Here is a 14,488-nt window from a genome sequence, read left to right as displayed (position 1 = left end):
AGTGATCAGTTACCCTAACAACATGCCACTCCTGACTTTTCTCCCGAAGGAGTAAAAAGCAATGTCATCTTTAGGTAAATTTTGTTTATAAAATAATTCTACATGTTGTTATGTTGTAGAAGAATCCTGCCTATCTGCCACAGGATCATTGGAGGATTTTAAGCTATCATTTCTCTGAACCTCCATTACCTCGTTCATGAAGTGGAGGCAATAAGGCATGCACATACAAAGGCAGGGTGCTCCAAGAGTCAAGCGCTATTACTGTTAATTGCATTAGCTTTTCATTTAAAAGGTGATCTTGATCAGCTGGAGTCTTAGAAACCTTAACTCTTTGCACAAGCGGAACAGTATTTCCCAAAGCCTTTTCTGAAGACAGTTTAGGTAATTACATCTATTAGCAACTACACAGAATAGTCTTTCTTCTAAACTAAAAATTAAGGGGACTGGATCATTCTGCAACAGCATTGAGTCATTGTAATCACTTGTCCTCCTTACCTGACTTGGTGGTCTGATGGTAGATAGAGAAGACGATACTGGCAGACTGCAAGAGTTCCCCCAGACAAGAGGCTTCTCCACTACTTTTCTGAATGATGAGGTTACAAGGAAACTCTACATGGTGTTCGAACTCTGGGCAGAAAGTACGAGCCACAGCTCGTGTGTTGCGTCTCTCTGCTTCAGGTAGGAAGGAGAGGTGCACAGAGACATAAGCATTAACTCCCACACCTGCATAGTACTGGACTGAAGGGTTCTTTTGTGCCACAGCTCTTCATTCAGTATGTAAAAAGAAAAGAAGAGAGAGAATGAATATAACGTACACGGAATCTAGGAACCAATGCAATTAAAGCAAACGTTTCAAGTCTTCATGGTGAAAAGATTGGATAAAACAGTGAATGTTGTAAGTCAAAACAGATGTGGGTTCTGGCTGCATACTATATTTCACCATTTTTTTTTCATCTGACCACACTAGGAACAGATATGAAATGGTGAGAGTGACTATCACAAGGTCCATCACTGGTGGCTGAGCTCTTATCATTGTCAGGATCTGAGACCAAAGTGATGGAGAAAGTACTCTGCACCTTTAAAAATATCCCATACTGTAGAAAAAGCTGTAGGATAACTTCCCAGAGAACCTGCTCTAGAAGGAAGCAAAAGGCCAAGCCAAATTATTTTTACAGAGTAGTACTGACAAGCAAAAGGAGGTGAAATTAGCAGATGGAATTATTTACAAGTAAAACAGACCCAGGTATTACTCAGGTCATACACCTGAAGGATGAGGATTCTGAGGTCATTCTACTTTCTTAACTTCTCCAAGCACCATACAGTAGTGATTCTCATCTTACAGTCTACTTGAATTAAGATGGACCAGGAGCTCAGCAACACTGAGGAAAGGTCAGTGAGCACTGCTCTAGAATGACAGGAGCCATCTGCCTCTTACGGAATGGACTCCCTCTCTTCAAGCCCTTTCTTTATTAATTCTTGAAAATCGCATATTGGAACTAAGTTCAGGTGATACTATGCACTTAGAGCAGCAGCTTTCTGGTGAAAAGGAATATTTCATTTATTAGTTAGTTTATTGATGTTTCCACAGTGAAATTCAAGTAAACAAATCTCAGCTAGCTTTTAAATAGCATCAGTAACACCAAGATCCAATGCCCAAATAGGTACCATTTTATATCAGCCAATTTTTATATCGGCCTTTGGTGTAGAAAAATGTGAAAATGTAGAAAAATGTGCCCTTACAGTCTTGATCCTTCTGCAGAATGAATGCTACCACACTGTACTGCAGCTTAAGGGACAAAAATAATGACTGGTGTTCTTTATAAAGTTATTTTCACTTCTGATCAGAATCCAGTTTGAATCTCGGTCTCTGCAGATGGAAAGTTGGCCAGTTGCAATTTGTTCTAATCTAATGTCTCAGCTTGCTGGCTCCAGATAAAGCTATTTTAAGAGAAGAATCTTCCTTTTAGAATTAGGCTTTACCTAGCTGCTGCTTGCAAACCAGCTGCTCTGTGTATTTGTACAAAAAGAGAAACAGCTTGAGCTGCTGTTTTCATGGATCGTTGGTATCTCACACTCACATCAAGCAAGCCTGGATTAAATGAAAGAAAGAAGGGAGAGAAATGGTCAGCTTTTTATACAGTTTCATCCAATATAATCAATACTTAGTTATACCTCTTAATACAAAACTTACTCTATTAATGCAAAAAAATAATTCCATATGAAATCCATTGAGATTGACTGTGCAAGATACTGTACTTCAGCCAGAAGTTATGGCCTGATACAGGAGGCACAGAAGGAAGTTTTAAGGACGGCATCCTGCAACCTGACCTACTGGGAGTCAGATCAGACAGTCTTCATGGCTCCTTCTCATTGGCAAATTTATGGCATAGTAAAATTAGAAGAGGCTTTTTAACCCAGCTGCGCCCTCATGTGTGCCTTCATTGTAATACTTCTAAAATATCCTGCTGCAGTATTTCAACACATCTTTTTTATAGCACTGAAGGGACAAAATCTTCAAAGAGACAGATTTTCCGCTGCTGCATGTGGCTAACCTATTACAAAATAATTGAAGCATACTGAACTCCCTCTCCAGCCCCAGCTTTTTCATTTTTTCCAAGAAGCTGTCTCAGATTTCCTCAGTGGCCTTCCTAGAGCTGATGTTTGTACCATTTGAAAGAACCACAGCTGAACAGAAAGATGTCTCTGCTCACGCCATATACCATAAACAGCCCTTCTTCGGATCTCCCATTTCCTGCCTCACATGGGAAGCTCAACTACAGACTGTGGCTTATTTGGCAACTAAGCAGTTCGATACACAGGGAGGGCTTTTTTAAACTTGTTAGGAGTTTGAGGGTTGCTCATGTTTAATCACGGATTCTTCACTAGGTATGGTGATAGTGAAAGCTGGGAGGAAGAACACTCATGGCTGGTATCAGTTTCCAACACAGATACATATTTTTATTTCCCTTGGCAGCAAATACACAGACCTTCACTTTTACACATAAAGTGAAAACCTACAAGCCTTCCTCACCTGAAGACCGCAGATGAAATTCCTCTGAGGAATCAGTCCTGGGGACCAACGGAAGATTAAAAGTCTGTATCCCTATTTCTTCACGATGCTGCATAGTCACCATGGCACATAGCCGTGACAAAGGCAGGGTCCCTTTGGCAACCATCTGGTCTCTGACATTTGGGTAATAATACCTGGTAAGACACAAAGAAGTAGCATCAATCATGCTGTATTGATGATGACAAAATGATCATCATTTCTCTCACGACCGCACATAAGTCAACTTTAATTTGTGTGTCTTCAAACACTAGTTAGTCTCCTGATAGCTAAGGGATAAACTCAAGTAAATTAATTTCCACAGGAAAAAAAAACAGTAAGTGCTCAAGTAGGTAATGCTGCAAATATACTTTTGCACTAGTCCTAGCAAGTGAACTAGCAGAAACTCTACGAAAAATTGGCATCCCAAAGAAAAACAAGAGAAGGATCTGGCACCAAATATTCTCCGCTCTCAATTTCCATTAATAAATAAAAATGCTACTTGCAGAACAGATTTGTGGTACCAGTTTGTGAGTGTAAAAAATTACTCCAGACCGCTTCTTACTGTGCTACTTGGCTTCAGACTCATCCTAAATTGAGTTTTGGCACTGTATCTAATGAACAACAGGAAGACCAGGAGAAAGGCATCCACTGGGTTTTCAGCAGCAGTGACTGAGTAAAATGGTAGTGCTATAGCCTTGTGTTTCTTCTTCCATTTTGGGACAAATCCTGAACATTAATTGACTGTTCGAGTCTTGGGTAGAGCACTGCCTGAATAGTACTCCCAAAATCTTGGAATATTACACCTGTTGGTTTCTACTTTTTCCCCATACACTTCTAGGAGTAATTCAAGATGCTGACAGCATCACAGCAAGAACTCTCTTGATTTGGAATCTGGTAATCAGTATCTAATCTCCTTCCTCATTACAAGGATCTGTTGGTAAGCTTTTTCCATTTCAAATATTGCAAACTGGCAAGAGGATGTTTATAGAATTCTTAAAAGGCTTCCCGCTCGTAATTTGCTCCTTTCAAAGGAGACTCAAAACAGCCTAAATTTACCAGCCACTATCAGTGAGCAGTCAGGGCAAGATTAAACCAAAGTCCAATCGTCCTCAGGAAACTGAGCTAAAGCACGTTTTTGAAATGCCAGGTACTAAAAATTGGTCACTTCAACTGCTCTGATCATTACCAACATTAATGTAAACACATCCATCACAATTCTCATGTGAACTTGCAGATTTTAAATACCTTGGTTTGTTTACTACAGAATGAACACATTATAATTTTATAATTATGCTTTTCTAAAGCTACCTGTCTTCGTGGTCTCTGCTTTCCACTACTAATAATTAGTTTCAGTTGCCAAAGAAACTACAGTTTGAACTTACAAACATTTTATAGTATATTTTTTCGTACTCGGTGACTTGTATTAGGGAAAAAAACCACCCAAAACAATGAAATTATACTGCCAGGGTGGTATTAAGTAAAATTTAGATGTGCCAAGCATTTAAACACTACTTTTAGATCACTGTGCTGATAACAAAGTGGAAGAAAGCAAATAAAAGCACACACTTTCTAATGAAGTTGTAAGAAGAAAAGAGTAATCAGCACTCTTGGGGGGAAAAAAAGGCTCACGTGTCTTAAATGCAATCTTAAATACAGATAACCATCACCACATGTTGATGAGCTCACTATTTTTTCACTTATTAAATATCCATCCCACAACTAGAGATTTTTCAACACCAGATATGTCTGAATGTGACATCTATGACCATATATGTCTGTATTGCTTGACATCTACAAAGAATAGGATGTTATTCTGTACCTGCACCAGACTTCAAACTGGATTCCTCCTCCAGCCGCTCCTGGTGCCATAAATGCATTGACCAGGAGTCTCTTAGCAGGAACCAACAAAGAATGATGATGCTCATCATTAAAGATGGGATCAGGGACACACAAAGTGGTTGCTGTGCGAAACGGCTTTAATTTGATGCCTACAAGTCAAGCAGAGTTGGTTAAAAATGGTTGCATTTGGGGGTTTCAACATTTTTCTATTTGCAGTCCTTCAGAAGGGAGGACCCATGGGAAGTAAGTTAAATCCTCCTGCCAGAGGGCTTGCTCTTCTGAGTTTCACTTCAGAAATCTTTTACAAGCAATTCATGCAGTCCCATGAACCTGTGAGCCACAGGCTGAAAACTACTGTTAAATGTGTCTGGAAGCCGACATAGTCCACAAGAGTTGCTATGGAACAATGTTACTGACTATCATTTCTCAGAGAAAATATATGTTAGTGATTCAAAGCACTCAGATCAACACTAAGTCCTTTTCTACAATTGCAATTATTTAAATACTCCTTTATAATCCTAATGATCTAAAACAGGCAAGTCTTCTTTTGGTGTATCCATGAAAATAAGCATCTTGAAAGGCTTGTGTATGTAAAGCCTTCCTTGAATTTAACTGTATACAATCTTAGTATTCCCTGTGAATCTGTTCTTGCATCTTTGCAAGATCAGTTGGCAAAGCCCCCTAGGATCTTTAACAAAAAGGTACCGTGTGAAGAGATTCAGAACTAGGTATCTTTTTTTGCTGGGAACTTTGTCCCCTGCCTCAGTCAAAGCAGGCTTTTAATTTACTGATGCAGCCCAAGTACAGTTGTATGCAGATCTTCTGAGGAAAGCAAGCATTGGCTGCATTATGGAAGCTCAGAGAAATACAAACCCTCTTACTTAAGCAGAGAGAACATCACTGAACAATATTTAACTAAAGCAATGCTCTAAATAAGGACGGATTATAAAAGAAACTTACCATCCTCATGCAATTCAGTTCCTTGCAGCGTACCACAACCAGCCTCTTGAACTGGGAAATAGTACTGTACGTAGCAGTCAGCCTCTCCCCAGACAGTGGACTGTAAGGGAGTAAGTCCTTTCACACTCTCCACATGGATTTCAAACACATGCTCCATCAGGTCTTCCTCTTCTTGGTCTAACTGCTAACAAAACAAAGGAAATCCACATGGAAAGGGTGACTCTTCAGGAAACAGCATAGAAGAGGACTGGGAACATAAGATTCTAAGAAGCTTGAGATGGGGGGCAGAACCACTATCTGCCATTTTCCTCGTAAAGTTCACAGAAACATCGAAAACCTGATAGCACATTTTTTTTTTATGCAAAAGCCAAAAAGCACAGCACATACAAAGCATACAGGACAATATCCAACTCAAAGGTAGTGGCAAAACCTGTATGAATAAGGCTGCGAGAATTAAGATTTTCTACAATTTTGGGAGGTTTTTTTACTGCACTTGTCATGTAGATAGAAGCAGTGGATATGCAGGGCAATAAAAAGGGCAATAATGTCAAGACTGCTGAGAGAAAGCTGGTAAGAAAAGAGTACAAACAACATAATTCTGCATAGAACGTGATCATTTATAACAAAATTGGCTACAGCATCAAAAGAGATTGGGGATTACTGGTCTGTTAATGAACCCACTGGTAAAATCCTTTTCATGTGTCCCTAACAGTAAGCACTGGAATTTACTGAACAATACCATTGCGAGCTTTGTAGGAGGAGGGTCCAGAGAGTGGGAAGGGCGCTGTGTGACGGGAGGTACCATTCCTTCTTCATTTTTTAGCCTTTGCAGTGCCACTATTTGATCAGCTGACCCCATCGCCAAAATGACCCTCAGGCTTCCACTTCTACTGCCAGTAAAAACATCTATCACAGGCATATAGCTGTCCACAGCAACCACTGGATATTGAGCTTGAAGAAGCAGGTGGGAAATCTTTGGATCTCTAGAACAGATTAAAACAAAAATCCCAAAAAAGCCCCAGCAAGAGAATGAGCCATCTGAGTATGAACATGATCACACAAAACTCATTTTAGATGGGACTTTTAATGCAGTTAGAAACCAATCTATTTCCATTCCTCCAAAATCCATCTCAACTACATTAGTCTTCACAAAGCACAGATCCATGAGCTATTTTCAGCAATGAGAAGGCACAGCTCTCCAAAAACTAACATGGCCTTAGCTATAAGCCAGCCTAGAAATCTGTGAGCGAGGTGATGAACTGGAACAAAACTCCTATTAATATACTGTAGCCACATTACAGTTTTATGAGGTAGTTACGTGCCTTTGGGGATGGACTTGGGCAGGAAGAAAAGAAAGAACTGGGACAGTCTCCCAGAGAAATGTAAAAACCTCTAATAATACATGGAAGATATACACAAGTAAACTACAGTGGATTACTGAAAAAATTATACAAATGACACACTAATAATTAACAAAGTAATGGCCAGTCAGTTCCAGCACCATCTAATTTCCACCTAACGCTAATCTGACCGAAGTAAAAGGAATTAATCCTTTGCATTAGCAAGAATTTCTTCTGTCCAGTATTTCCATTAATTTAAATTGCTTTAAGCAGGTATATTATTTGACTGAACAAGAAGCCAAAACATTGAACCAAAAAGAACAAAGAGCTCTGGAGAGACCCATTGGATAAGACGACAACTAAAACATGAAGTATTTAGAGACCTTTTTGATACCACAAGCATTATCCTGTGCTGTGCAAACTGACAGCATCCCTAGCAATGGGATCTAAGCAGAGCATAATGAGGAACAAAATCACTCAGTCGTAACCTTGGAAAATCACCAAAGGAAAGCCACACTTACTTTTCCTGTGCAGTAACTTTGATCTCTTACAGTTTTACTCTTCCACAGGACCACAAGTTAATGTGGCTCCAAACCTGATGCAGCACAGTGTCTTTAGTTCTCAAAGTCTACTTGTATTTCTGTACGAGGACAGTGTCATTTACACATATACTGCCCAGTGTAGGAAAGTGCCAGAGGAAGCTTGGCAGGACAAAAATGCTTTTTGCTATAAAGTATCTTTTAAGAACTTTAAGAACCCTCCCACACAAACCCCAGACACCATCCTTCCCTTCTTTCTCTGAGCATCAGTTAGGATATATCCCAACCCAATAAAATATGGAACAAAGATGTTTACTTGAATGAGATGTAAAACTGATGCAGAGGAAGTTTCACTAATCCTAGCAGTCTGTCACAGCCAGGGCTTCCCATCTTGTTCCATGCTTCAATTATCATGACGTTGTTCTTCAGCCGCTCCAAATGTTTGGAAGTCAATGAAAAAGGCATCACCTGAAAGAGTTTAATGCAGAATTAGTACACAGAATACACTGGAAGCTATTTGCTAAGTATAGAGCATTCTGGTAACGCTACATTATTCCAGTCTACAAAATTGTGCTCTTTAGAAATGGAAATTAAAAATCAAACACATGCTTGCCTAACAAGTTTCAGAAAACTGGTAGGCTTGGAAAAAAGCTAGCCAGGAAAATAAATGCAATTTAGATAAATTTTAACATAAGATCATACGCTATCTTAAAAAACATTGCTTTTATCTTTAAACACCTGTTTACTAAAAAACAAATAAATCATTTCAGACAACTGTTTCAGATGTTTTGCTATGTTTTAACTCTTTCAGCTGAAGACTAAGGAGTCTCACAAATCACTAGGTATTGTTAAAAGTGAAACAAATGCATTTGAGCAGCCTGACATTTCCAAAGAAAAATGTCCATAAAAAAATTACAAAGTCGTAACATTATTAAATGCCTGAAATTCTGCTGTTTGCTGGGGGAAGACTCTGGCCCATATTAGGACAGTAACCCACACTTCCGTGCTGATTATCCATTGAGAAGAAAAAGAACTCGGAGCAATGGAACAAACAAAAAAATTCTACATCTACATATTAGGATGCCATCAACTATATGTTTTCTTGCCAAAACGGAAGGAAGGAGAAGTCAACTTTTCTTCAGTTTTAACCTAAACTTTTCTGACTGTTTTTCTTTTGTGTTTCAAAAGTCTTGTTTTTTATTTGGATGATTCAAGGAACTGCATTTCAAACTGTGCAATGCAGCCAAAACAATACTGAAAATACTTCTAATATACTGAACAGAGCCAAGCAGAGAAGTTCCTACATATGTAAAAGTAACTTATCTTTGAAATGTGTTTGTCAGTGTGGAGCAGCACATTTCAATCAGTGTTAAACAGAAGACTTGTGACTTGCCTGAGAAAAATTAAAGGCAGGTTGCGTTGTGCCCCATACGACAGCAGATTTCGTTGCCTCCTCAGTGCTGAGCAGCTTGCAGTTTAAATACACATTACAAGAACTGTGGAACCCATAGTCTTCAGCAATAAAATCCTTTCCATCAGGCACCATCAACAGCACATGCAGTAATAACCCATCCTCTTCAGAAGCAGTTATTTGTGTCATCAGATTACGGGCTACAGAGGTTGGTACAGCCTGCGGTGGCTGCACGATGTTTATGCTGGCTGCTCCTGTCTTCTGTGAGTCCTTGTAGTTGTTAAGTTTCAAGCAGGGAGGGCTTTCTGCATTTACACTCTTCCTGTTGGGCTCCTGGAATTCCAGCCGGGGACTTCTTAGAGCATGAGCTGGGACTCGTTGCACAGCTATAGCTGACCTGGCAGCGGTGCGAGTGAAGTCTTTGTTGTCGGCTGCGAGCTCTAAGGATACCTGCATCGTGCAAGGCAAGGCGGACTGATCAGAAGACGTGTCCCATACAGAGACAAGAGACTGCAACATAAACTCAGGAAAATGCATTGCATGTTTTGTTCAAGAACTGTGTCAGATCATCACCCAGAAGGCTTACCTTTAGACACATGCCGGTTACAAGCTACAACTGTCACTGCAAAATAAACTACTTGTGGTTTTATCAAATAAAGCAGTAACTCAAGTACAAAAACATACAATTACAGCTGAATAAAGGAAAAAATTAAAACCAATCACAAAGTTGACTGAAAAATGAACACCTACCTAGGCAAGGTGAAAAGTACTGTGACAAAGTATCACAACTGCCATTTGCTCCACTTTGCTACAGCACTTGTTGCTTGAGAAAAATTATTAAAAAGTAGTGTTTGTCTCTAAATGTTTTCTTTCATTGCTCTTCCACTCTTACATTCCCTGCTGATCTTAGCTGTCCCTAACTCCTCTCCCTTCTGTGGGCTCCTTCTTTTTCTCTCCAATGGTCTACATATTCCACTGCATTTCTCTTCTTTTTTTCTGAGGTTGGGTTTTTTGGCTTTTGTTTTGGCTTTGTTTTTTAACACTCTGTCCTACGTTTGAATTGCCTCTTCATGTTGTCAAGATTTGCGAGAGAAATAGTTAGACTGGTATGAGTGAAAACGTGTGTGTGAAAGCAATGAAAGAAACACCAGAACAAGAGTTAAAGGAATTGCAAGTGTTGATTGCTAGAGAGCATCATAGATCTGCTGGATTTATTCACATGACAAGACAGCAAGAAGGGGAGGAACAAACTGAAGCCCAGAAGATAAGGTAAGAGGATAAAGAAAAGGATTGGAGCCATAAAATGCCCAAATAAGGAAAACAAAATAATCAGACTCAAGAATTTTGCCTATGACTTGGGAGGGATGAGATAAGATATTGCGGCAAGAGGTCCCAAACAGTATCTACTCCTAAAGGGTATAAGGAACACATCCAAAGATGAGGAGTTCAAGGCCATCTGTCAGAAAGAACCCAAGAAACGCGAAGTGGACTCAATAGCTGACATCCCTTATCCTCCATTCCCTGGCCAGAATAGCTGGACACACATGTATTGCTGACAGGCAGGTATTACACTGAGCAAGTGCAACCTAAGAGACAGGGCAACCAAAATCAGTTTTCTTTAAGTATTACCTTCCCCTTCCACAAGTTCTTGCATCGAACTTTGCTTCGCTAGTTCCCCACACCACCTTTTTCCACTTTTTTCCTCCCAGACCCTGTTCCACTCCATTCTCTCCTGCACAACACAGCATTTCTCCTCCCTGCCTTCAATTAACTCCTTCCACACCTAACCTCTACATTTTATGTCTCATTCTTCTGCAGCTCCTCTACTGGCAGCTCTGCTGAATGGCTTCTCTGGAAGAGGTTTCACAGCCCCTGTGGCAGAAAGCATCGCTCATCCCGTGAATTGCAAGGTGACAGAAGCAGTCCATGCTCATGTTCTCTGGAAATAATTTAGGAGCTCTGAATATAAAATTGCCAAATACTCTCTTAAACCTTCACTTGTTAATCTAGAGAGCTGTTCATCCTCAGAACTGGCAAATCTTTCAAATGTGCTGCACAGGACTGTTAATCCCTCTCAATCAGAAGTTGAGCATGCTGGTAGAAACTTCGGCTGGAGAAAATAATTCCTGAAGTGACAAGGTGATACCAATGACAGGGAGCATCAGGCCACTGCGTGAGGCGAGACCTGAGCTCAGATCACGTATGGAGCAGAAGCCAAAGCTCTCAGCCCTGAACATGTGCCACTCAAAACCTGCCTGTGGATTGGTTTCTGTATCCAAGCCCTAGCTTATTGACCCTCATTTTACCCTGCAGCCATGGAAACTTTACACAGCAACATCCCTAGACTTGGAGCAGGTTCAAAATATTTCTGCAAAACCCTAAGGAAAAAAGAGGTTCATGTTATCTTGTATTGGTCTTACAAACCTTGATGTCCAAGACCTGGCAAATTAAAACAAAGAGAGAAAAGAAAGTAGGAGGAAAAATTAAAAAAAAAGAGAATATCCAGCCAAAATTAGTAACAACAGGTCATTTAACTCAAACTCTATATGGTAAAACACATACCTTTAGTGGTCCAACTTGTGTCTGACTTCCCTCTTTTTCCACAGGTATTTCGCAGCTGACAGTGAGCAACTCAGACTGAATAACCTTGCATAACTGAAGTGCTGCTGAGCCAATGGCCACTGGCTGAGGGCAGAAAAAGAATCCATTTTGCAAGATTTCTGTCGGGTTTAAAGAACTAAGGGCATATTGTGAAATGAAAACCTTTTGGGAAGCCGTGGTCAGCCACTCACCCTCCCCACTCCTATACCACTAGTTTTACCAACGGGGATTTGTAGGAAAGTTTCCCTTAGTTCCAATTTCAAGGATCACTAGGACAACAATAAGAAAATTCTCCCAGTACCTACAGGAAACAGTTCCAGGTTAATGCAAAAATGAACATCCAAAACCCTAGCAACTGAGCAAAATTTCCCATGCTTAAAGATGCAATTTATTCACCCATTAAAAGAAAAGCTCCTATTAGAACAGATAGGCAGATATCCTTGGTGTTGATTAAAACAAAACATAAGCTGAGTTAACACCTCTCACAGACTTCATCACATACAGATGATGATGCAAATATTTGTAGCCAAATGAAAGATACCTTCTTCCCCCTCCAAATGCACAAGTTACACCACTTTCTCACATCTCATACTATTCCCCTTACCCTAGGCAGAGTAATGATATCAACTGCATCCACATTAACTCATTCTATATTGCTAAACAAGCTGAGTTCCCATTGAAGACTAATGCTTGTAATTGATCCAATATGCTTAAACAGCAAGACACCAGTTTTAAAGATGAGGGAAGGACAATTTTTTTTGCCTGTCAGTCTTGAACTCAGAAAATCATTTAGTTGGGTGACAAGATTGAACAGCAATTAGTTCAACTTATAGTATCTGCACATAATGTCATTTCCCTTCAAAATACCTGGCAATGGTCGATTAAGAAGTGGCTCAGTCAAACCACGTTACTTTGTCTGTTTTGCCTCGGATGGTTGAGATGGCAGCAATTGCAATGAAACGTTGCAGAAGACTTAGAAAAGCGACTGCTGTCTGCATAAGTATTTGGAGGAAATAGAAATGCAACGAATTTCTTTGCTTTTCAACACACAAGGTATAAACAGCTTTTAATAAGTACCTTTTTCTGTGTGCTTTTTCTCATGTAGATTTTAAAAGCAAGGTTAGAGCTCCACCAGTGCTCTATCATCGTTCCACCAAAATGGACAGGGAACACAAACCGCTGCTGAAATTTCACCACTGCAAGGAAGACAGAGACTTATGAGCTCTCAGCTGAATTCAGAGCTAACCTGTCTTTTGAGCTTGATCAGGAACAGACAAATCTTCAGTCTCTGCAGAGAACAAGCAGGGTGAGTAGAGACACATGAAGTTCAGAAGGTAGGAGGGGAAAGCGATGGCACTTTTGAGAAGGATGGACAAACACACAGAGAGCATTTGCACATCTGCCAGAATCAGAGATCAAGCAAGGCTGGGAGGTGAAGGGGGAAGAGCTGTCACTGGAACCCCCAAAAAGAATCTCTCAAGGTTTCAACCCATTAAATTATGTTACAATTCTGCAGGTAATTTACTACTTTTTTTTTGTTGTTGCTCACAGGAACAACAAATATTAAAAATTAACTGAATATAAATAAACTTGCCTGTGGATATTACTCTGTTACACACATAATAATTTAATTTTGCATTATGTATTAACATCAAGCCCAAAGTAAACTGCTCTTCATTTTCCAAGGTCAGAAAATAGCAGGAGGGCAGCACGACAAAATAAATATTATAACAGCATCTAAAGGTTGCAGTTGATACCAAGTGTCTGTCATCCTAGCACGCAGTAACTTTCCCTTCTTCAGTGGGAGAACACTGTCTCATTTTGACCAATATATTTCAAGACATATCTTGAGAGAGTCAAAGCTGAGCTGCAAGAATAATCGCAGGTTCAGGAGAAAAGTAATATGTGCAAGAAAAGACTGAATGAATTGGTGTTTAGTCTACAAAAGAGAAGAATAAAGAGAAGAACAACAGTGTTGAAGTAGTATGCTTTGCACGTTCACAATGGATGAAGTAAGTATTCTTGTGATGGCAAAAACTCACGTTAGACATAAGGAAACTTTTCTAACAGGAAGGGCAGCTTCGACAGCTTGCCTGGGATGGCTATGGAATTTTTCCCATTGGGCATCTTTAATAAATGAGATAAACAGCTCTCAGGAAAGATAACAGTACAGTGGATTAACTAGATGACTTTTTCAAATTATTTTCAGCCTTTCTCTTTTACTAGGTTCCAAAGAGCTGGAATCTAAGTACACAAGACAAAGTGCTGGAGACTCTATTATCTTTGTATTACAAAGAGCTCAGGTTCAGAAGAATTAGATGTTTTGCCTGGACACCGATGGAGAATATACAAGAGAACTCAGAATTACCCCCAGATCTCTCAAGCGCCACCCAGAAAGATGCAAAGCCAATGAATGACCGTACAGGAGAGGCATTTGAAAGTCACCCTGGAATTCCAGTTTCTGGGCAGAGAGGATCTTGCTCATACAGCATTCTCTGCTCACTGAGGACAGAAACATACCCTAAATTGTTCTCAGGGATATGAACACTGGTGACTCTCAGTAAAGAGACTAATGTCTACTGATTTGAGCACAGGACTTGTCAAGATCTCTTGGATCCAGTAGACTCTCTGAGGTCTTGCAGATGTTACATGACATACTTTAGCATCTGGAAAATTTGTTTATTTGAGATACAAGTATTTCTGATATTTCTAAAAGTACTTTATCATCTTCATACTATTGCAGAAAGGA

At 39.9% G+C, this 14,488-nt stretch overlaps 1 protein-coding gene across 1 annotated transcript in view; it reads right to left on the bottom strand.

Annotated features, from left to right (window-relative positions):
• The window catches only part of C2CD3 (C2 calcium-dependent domain containing 3), a gene marked incomplete at its 5' end in the record, with an annotated part of 38,731 nt that extends 25,796 nt beyond the window's left edge, over positions 1-12,935 (bottom strand). Inside the window, 10 exons of the mRNA XM_009576107.1 lie at positions 496-764; positions 1,981-2,089; positions 3,032-3,204; positions 4,869-5,037; positions 5,849-6,032; positions 6,588-6,831; positions 8,044-8,195; positions 9,121-9,588; positions 11,701-11,823; positions 12,817-12,935. Coding sequence (XP_009574402.1) covers positions 496-764; positions 1,981-2,089; positions 3,032-3,204; positions 4,869-5,037; positions 5,849-6,032; positions 6,588-6,831; positions 8,044-8,195; positions 9,121-9,588; positions 11,701-11,823; positions 12,817-12,935 — 2,010 coding nt within the window. The remainder of the gene's footprint in view (positions 1-495; positions 765-1,980; positions 2,090-3,031; positions 3,205-4,868; positions 5,038-5,848; positions 6,033-6,587; positions 6,832-8,043; positions 8,196-9,120; positions 9,589-11,700; positions 11,824-12,816) is intronic.
• Positions 12,936-14,488: the final 1,553 nt, after the last annotated feature.

The sequence above is a fragment of the Fulmarus glacialis genome, unplaced genomic scaffold (assembly GCF_000690835.1).
Source record: "Fulmarus glacialis isolate BGI_N327 unplaced genomic scaffold, ASM69083v1 scaffold12274, whole genome shotgun sequence".
Taxonomy (NCBI): domain Eukaryota; kingdom Metazoa; phylum Chordata; class Aves; order Procellariiformes; family Procellariidae; genus Fulmarus; species Fulmarus glacialis.
The sequence above is the reverse complement of the archived record's forward strand: the minus strand, read 5'-3'. Positions and strand labels throughout refer to the sequence as shown.